General features: G+C 35.2%; 1 protein-coding gene across 1 annotated transcript; it reads left to right on the plus strand.

The window, feature by feature from the left end:
• Nucleotides 1–3,082: 3,082 nt before the first annotated feature.
• On the plus strand, nt 3,083–7,454 carry LOC112095307. Its single transcript, XM_024177008.1, has 4 exons — nt 3,083–3,324; nt 3,418–3,774; nt 4,255–5,115; nt 6,189–7,454. The coding sequence occupies exons 2-4, from the start codon at nt 3,612–3,614 to the stop codon at nt 7,388–7,390; spliced, it is 2,226 nt and encodes a 741-aa protein (XP_024032776.1). The 5' UTR covers nt 3,083–3,324; nt 3,418–3,611; the 3' UTR covers nt 7,391–7,454.
• Nucleotides 7,455–7,558: the final 104 nt, after the last annotated feature.

Consider the following 7,558-nt stretch of genomic DNA (forward strand, 5'->3'; position numbering starts at 1 on the left):
TTTTTTTTTGTTTTTCGATTGGATCATATGTTAATCTAATAAAATATTTGTTGATTTGGTAAGGGTTAAATGTTCTCCTCAATTTTTGCGGGGCTAATTAAAAAAATATGTAGATTTTACGGGGGAATAAAATGGGTTTTCTTAAATTTTATAAGGCTAATATGTTGATTTGACAAGAAAACATGCTAACTTCTTAAAGCATAGAAAACACAAATGGGGTTTCTGCCCCTCTTAATACTATCTATCTAGCATAGAAAACACAAGTGGGGTACACTTACGGTATTTAAATACCCATAATTTCTCTTTTGTTCCACCATTATCTCGTTGAGGTTACTTTATGAGGTTCACTTAATAAGGTTACCTTCTTCTAAATATTCTTATGATCAATCTGCCTATGGATTGTTTCTTTGTGTTTTATCCAAATAACAAGAATTACAATAGTCCCGTTCATTTCATCGATTCGAGTTTTATTATAGTAAAATACTCTCAGAAATGTAGCAAAACGCTTTAAAAAACAGTGACATCTAATTTTTTTACTACAGTAAAAAACTCTCACATAAAGTTACATGTAAACTCGAATTAAAAACTCGAATCAACAAACTAAATGAGCTCAATATCTGCTATTTATACACACACAATACCAGCTTGAAAAAAATAAGAATTACAATAAAATTGAACCTCACACAGAGAAATATTATGAATGAACCTAATCCATGTTTGTCAAGTTGACTCTTATTAGGAACAGTGGGAAGCAGGGCCCAAAAAATAAGTGAAAAACCCTTAATAGATCATCATCCACCGCTATATCACTATCACTTGTCGTTATAAATTTGTATGCTTGCTTCTAGTACTTTATGTACCTCAACATATAGGGCTTATTACACTAATATTTTTGTGTTTTGCTAAAATAATAGAGACACTCCCTTAACCAAAACTAATCACGTCAGAACCGTCGACTTTTTAAAAAAATTACACAAACACCCCCTCCGTTAGTTGATGTGAGTTAACAGTGAATGTTCACTGTTAAAATCTTTAAAAAATACCAAAAATGCCTCAACATGTATAAAAAATTTATATGTTATATGAAAATGACATTTTTACCCTTATTTAGCATAAAAAAGAGTTTAGTTAATTTTACATATTTGTATTGATAATTTTCACTCTAATAAAAAGAAATAGATATTTTCTTTTTTTTTCTCTAAAAGATCTTTTGTTTTAGTAATGTCCTACATCCACTATAGCATATCAATTATAAATTTATTATTTGGCGCATTATTAGGACCAATTAAAATAAATACTATAACGAAATTAATTTGATTAAATAATAAAATAAATTATATAATTTTATTCTAATAATAAAACAAAAATGAAATTTAAATTAAACTTAAATTTTATCACAAAAAATTAAATAAATTAACATTTTTAACATATTTTTACATTAACTTTTTAAAAAATATTACAACACATCATAACACATTTTTTTTAGTTAAAAAAGTCAAATTAAAAAAGAAAGAAAGCAAATATTAAGGAGTAGTATTGACATTTCTCATAAATTTAACAAAGTTTGAGACAAAGAGTGCTTATGTCATTAGATTGGTCAAATGGGCGTCAAAATAATTTTGGTAAAGCACTGTGGGTATGGGTGTCACTGTAAAGGGCCCCAATGTATATACACAAAAATTCTTTTTAAAATGAATTTTAGTACATTTGTCCCCTAAAACTTATTGTAATTTAACATATTGCTCCATAAATTTTTAATTTTGATAAATTACCCCATTAACTTGTAAAATTATTATAATATGCCCCATTTCGACATGATTGTGTTATATTAGTGTTGAAAAAGCACGTTCAATGAAAAATCTCAACATTCTAATTTAAATATAACATAAATCTTTCAATTTCTCAATTTTTAATCCTTTAAATTTAATAAAAAAAATTTAGTAAAATGGGCACATTGTAACAAATTTATAAATTCAGAGAGTTGATTGTCATAATTAAACGTTTAAAGAATAATTTACTAAACCACGATAAGTTTAAGAATCAATTGTGCTAAAAACCCTTCTAAAATTTATAAACCATTTTTCCCTAAAAAAGAAGAAAAAGAAAACCAATTCTTTTTCACTTTGATATAAATATAATTTTAACAAATATTCCTTAAAATAATACCATTAAAGATTTTTGAGTTTACATTGTCCTATTAAATTTTATCATTTAGAGTAAATAATTTGACATATTATTATCTATAATTTAACAAATTACGTTGACAGCAGGTCTCTAATTACTAACAACGAGTCTCTAATAATCAATGACGAGTATAATTTGACATATTACCATATATAATTTGATAGATTATCATTAAAGAAGTAATTAATTATAAATAAAAGGCAAAACTTTAAAATGATGCGTTTAAAAGTCAATTTTTATAATTTTCTCATGAATCGTTGGTCAACCGCACCAACCCAATTTAAAACACGAACCGATTAGCCTTAATCAGCGCGCCACGTGAGCATCGACATTCCCAATAACCACAAGGTCTACTCCGTCATTTCATCACTTCAAGAAAATTGTAGGCGCGTGGTTCCACCGCCTTCTGAGTAAATACTTCCACAGCCCAGGGGCGTTTCCGGAATTCGAAAATTTAAAACGACGACACAAGCGGGGCCAAAGTGAAAAAGAAAAAGTTGATTGGTAGGGAATAGAGAGAGAAAAAATATTTTGTATAAAAGCAACAAGATTTGCGAGACAGAGAAATAAATAAAAATCAAAAGTAATTTTGAAAAATATTCTTACATTTTTAATTTGCGGACGCGAGAGCGGGATTGGAATGAAGTTTAATAGGGTCGTTGAGATCCGATATCAATCTTTCTCTCTCTACCTTCTCTCTCAAGGTGCTCTTTGTCTCTTATCGGTCACGCCCTCACTTTCTCGCCCCACAACCCACAGGCAATTTTCCCACCAAAGCCAAAAGAAAAAGAGGCGAGAAAATTTTCATTTTCATTTTTCTCGTATTTTCATTTTCATTTTTATTTATTTTCCCTTTTTTTATTATTTTTAGATTAGATAGATAGAGATAGAGAGAAAATCCTAGAGAGAGAAACAGAAGAAGGCAAAGAGGAGAAAGACGAAGAAGGAAGGAGATAGATAACGATATTAGGAAACCCTAGGAGGAGAAAGAGAATCAGAATAACTTGTTGTAGAGAGGGAAACAGAGAGGAGAGAGAGAGTTTCTTCTTCTTCTTCTTCTTCTTCTTCTGTTCTTCCTCTTCTTCTTGCTGATCTGATTTCGGAGAAGAAAATCCAACGCGGTTCGCTTTTCTGCTTCAGGTTCGTATCTTCTGTTCTCTTTCTTCTTCTTCTTTCGTCTTTTGTGAGTATTTTTGGCGTGATTTTCATTGCGGATTTTGTTCGGAACCCTAGATTCTTGTCGGAGAGGGATATCGGATTGCCGTTCGGTTGAGACGGCGGGCTTGTTGTTGGGCAGGGCGGGGAGTTTTAGGGAGATCCGGAGGCGGCGACGGTTGATTTTGGGAGTTTTTGTTAGGGTTTGTGAGGAGGAAGGTTTTTGATTGGGGGGCGGGGCCGTGGCTGCCCATGCGATTGTGTTTGTTTTGATGCCGCCTGAACGATTGCCTTGGGATCGGAAGGACTTCTTCAGGGAGAGGAAGTACGAGAGGTCGGAGTCCGTTGGCTCCGTCGCCAGATGGAGGGACTCATCCCATCACGGTTCCCGCGACCTCAATCGCTGGGGATCTGCAGATTTTCGGAGACCTTTAGGTATGTTCATTAATCCTCTCTCTCTCTGTCTCTCTCCCTCTCTCCTTTTTTTTTTTTAAACAATTTTTTTGATTTGATGAAAGTGCTGGCTATAAGGGTTATTTTTGCCGCTTCCGTTTTTAATTGGGGTTTTTTTTTTCTTTTTTTTTTTTTTTCAAATCGTTCTGGGCTGCTCGAACAACAAACAAAAAGATGGATGTAGAAATTTTGACTTTCTATTCCCTTTGATGGTTTATTATATTTTTGAGATGAGAATTTGCTGATGGTTATTGAGAATTATTTTCCGCGTTTCACTTTTTGTGGGTATTGCATAGATCTAGGATTTTCTGCTCCTTTTTTCGTTTATTATCCCTCTCGTTTGTGAAGAACCACTGAGGGGGAACTGGCTTTTCCTTCTTTTCAACTTATATTGGAATCTATACTTTTGTTTTGTTGATTTTTTGGGTGTTTTTTGTTTTCTTTTTGGAATATTTTCTGAAGGTCATGGTAAGCAGGGTGGTTGGCACTTTTTCCCTGAGGAGTCTGGCCATGGGTATGCACCTTCTCGGTGCAGTGAGAAGGTGCTGGAAGATGAGAACTACCGGTCTTCTATTTCGCGCCGGGAAGGGAAATATGGCAGGAATAGTAGAGAAAATAGAGGGTCTTACAACCAAAGAGAATGGAGAGGTCACTCTTGGGAAAGCAATGGGTTTTCAAACACGCCAGGAAGAGCACACGATCTGAACAATGAACTAAAGTCACGTGATGAAATGCCAGCATATTCGTCTCATTCGAATGGTGGCTTTGGGAACACGTGGGATCAGATTCAGTTGAAAGACCAACATGATAGAATCGGTGGCTCTAATGGGTTGGTCACAGGCCAGAAATGTGACAGGGAGAATTCTCTGGGCTTGAATGATTGGAAGCCTATCAAGTGGACTCGATCTGGAAGCTTGTCTTCACGAGGTTCGGGTTTCAGCCATTTGAGTAGCTCTAAGAGTGTTGGGGCTATAGATTTAAGTGAAGCAAAGGTTGAATCTCAGACTAAAAATGTTACTCCAGTCCAGTCTCCCTTGGGGGATGCTAATGCTTGTGTGACATCCGCCGCACCTTCGGATGAGACAAATTCTCGGAAGAAACCACGCCTTGGATGGGGTGAGGGGTTGGCAAAGTATGAGAAAAAGAAAGTCGATGGTCCTGAGGTTATCTTGAACAAAGATGAGACTGTATTTGCTGTCAGCAATGTGGAACCTTCCCATTCTTTCAGTTCCAATTTGGTTGATAAAAGTCCACGAGTTACAAGTTTTTCAGATTGTGCATCCCCTGCTACTCCATCATCTGTTGCTTGCAGTTCCTCACCAGGTACATTGTTGAGTTTCTACTTCTGTTACTATAATAATTCATTTTTTTTGAGATAAATGTGGAGTTTCTTAAGTGATTCCGAAAAGTTGCAAGTGATTAGTTGATTTCGGCATTTGGTATTGAGTGAGATCTTGATTAAGATTTAGTGAGTCCTGTAAGCTGTATATCTGTCTTATCAAAGTAAGTGAGGAAGGGTACTAGTGTAGCATATTCTATGGTTTTATTGTATTGACTTTAGGTAGTGTTCCAAAAAGTACCATATTTGATCAAGGGTGCCATTTTTGATCCATTCTTGGCAGGTACTTTTTCTCTTTTAGGACCTGGCCGTTAAGTTAATGGTCAAGGTTTTGTGATACCAAGATGAAAAGTTTAAAATTCTCTGTGCCTTTGAACTATTGCTACCTCGAGGAGATGGCTCTTGTTAGTTGTTAGTTTGATTTATTTTATATCTTTTTCTGGCTCAGATAAAAACTGTATAATGGTCTGAATTTTTTGAGTTCGTACAATTAGTGTTTTTTGGTCACACTTTTTGTGAAATAGATGTTTATTGAATTTTCTGGATACACCATATGCACGGGAGCTGCTCTCCTTTTGTATGAAATAAAATTTTGAGTTTGCATCATTGGTGTTCAATGTCCATTGGATATTGTTTTGCCCTCTTTTCTCTTCTGACATTTGGCCTTAAACATATCTGGCGGAGTTAAAATGTGTTTTGTTATAAATTTATTGCTGCGTGCCTATTGCTTCTGAATTGAAGCTTTTTGAACAGATGTAACTTCTTATTACAATAAAAGCTTTATAATTCTAAATATTATTGTCAAGAGGCTGTATCAGTCGATCTAATTCCTATAACTCCGCAACTCCACCTCTTTGAAGCTTTTTGTCCATGTTTTTCTACAGTAAATTCTGTTATGATTGTCCAAGCCAAAAAGAAAAAAGGAATCTGTTGTGATTGTTGTCTGTTTTGCGGAAAGCTCTGGAATGTTTATTGAATGTTGACAGCCGATTTCCATTTGTTAATCTTCTTTGGGGGCCTTTTCTGATTTTTAAGTTTCCATTCCGTGCTTTAACAGGTGTTGAGGAGAAGTCATTTGGTAAGGCAGCGAATAGCGATAATGATATTAGTAATTTATGTGGCTCACCTGGTCCTGTGGCTCAGAACCCTTGTGAAGGATCCCCCTTTAATTTAGAGAAATTGGATTTTAGCTCAGTGGCTAACTTGGGGCCATCATTAACTGAGTTGCTACAATTAGATGATCCGAATTCAATGGACTCTAGTTTTGTGAGGTCTACTGCAATGAATAAGTTGCTTATATTGAAGGGTGAAATTTCAAAGACACTGGAGGTGACTGAATCTGAAATTGATTCACTTGAAAATGAACTCAAGTCATTGAACTCCATTCCTCGAAGCAGTTCTCCATCAGCTTCCAGTTCTTTGCCTCTGGAGAACAAATTAAAATCAAGCGAGGATCTAGATATTACCAATTCGGTTCCTCGTCCGGCTTTATTGCATATTGTTTCTTCCAGGGATGCAGTTGTGGAGGAGATACCTATTTGCAATGGCCGCGAGGAAGAAATTCGCACAAATAATAAAGACGAGGATGTTGATAGTCCTGGAACTGTGACGTCGAAGTTTGTTGAGCCTCTGTCTTTGGCAAAGAAAGTTTCTTCTTTTGACATGTTGAATCATGTTGCAGAGGACTTGAATCACAATCAGTTGTTGAACAAGGAGGTGCAATGCGCAGTGCATTCGGGAGGGGGAAAAACTGGTCCTTCCACTTATGCGGATGATGGTATTCTGACAGAGGTTGAAACAATTGCACCTATCTCCAATTGTATGGGTTCATGTACTGAAGGAGAAGATATGTTGCATGGCGCAATTTTGTTGTGCAATAAAGAATTAGCAAAAACAGCACATGAAGTATTTAAGAAGCTATTGCCGAAAGTTGATGTTAAATTAGATTTTTGTAGATTTGATAGTGCCTCGTCCTCACAGCATCATACACTTGTTAAAGACAAATTTGCAATGAGGAAGCGGTTTTTAAAGTTTAAGGAGAGAGTTATAACCATGAAGTTCAAAGCCTTTCAACACCTCTGGAAGGAAGACATGCGTTTGCTATCTATAAGGAAATACCGTGCCAAATCACAGAAAAAATTTGAATTAAGCTTGCGGTCAGTGCATAATGGGTATCAGAAGCATCGATCTTCCATCCGTTCTCGTTTTTCTTCACCTGGTAAGCAATGGCCTCTTCTTTCCTTTTTATTTATTCATTAAAAAAAAATAGTTATAGGTAGTTTTGATTTTGTTATCTCGGTAATATAATCAGAATGTAATGTTCGACCCCCTTGAGAATATTAGGATTTATATCTTCAACGAAGTCAGCCCGCTTTCTGATTGAATTGAGTTTTGTAGTTTCATTTTTTTAATAGGAAACAAAACTTT

The sequence above is a fragment of the Morus notabilis genome, unplaced genomic scaffold (genome assembly GCF_000414095.1).
Source record: "Morus notabilis unplaced genomic scaffold, ASM41409v2 C11494669, whole genome shotgun sequence".
NCBI classification, from domain to species: Eukaryota; Viridiplantae; Streptophyta; class Magnoliopsida; order Rosales; family Moraceae; genus Morus; species Morus notabilis.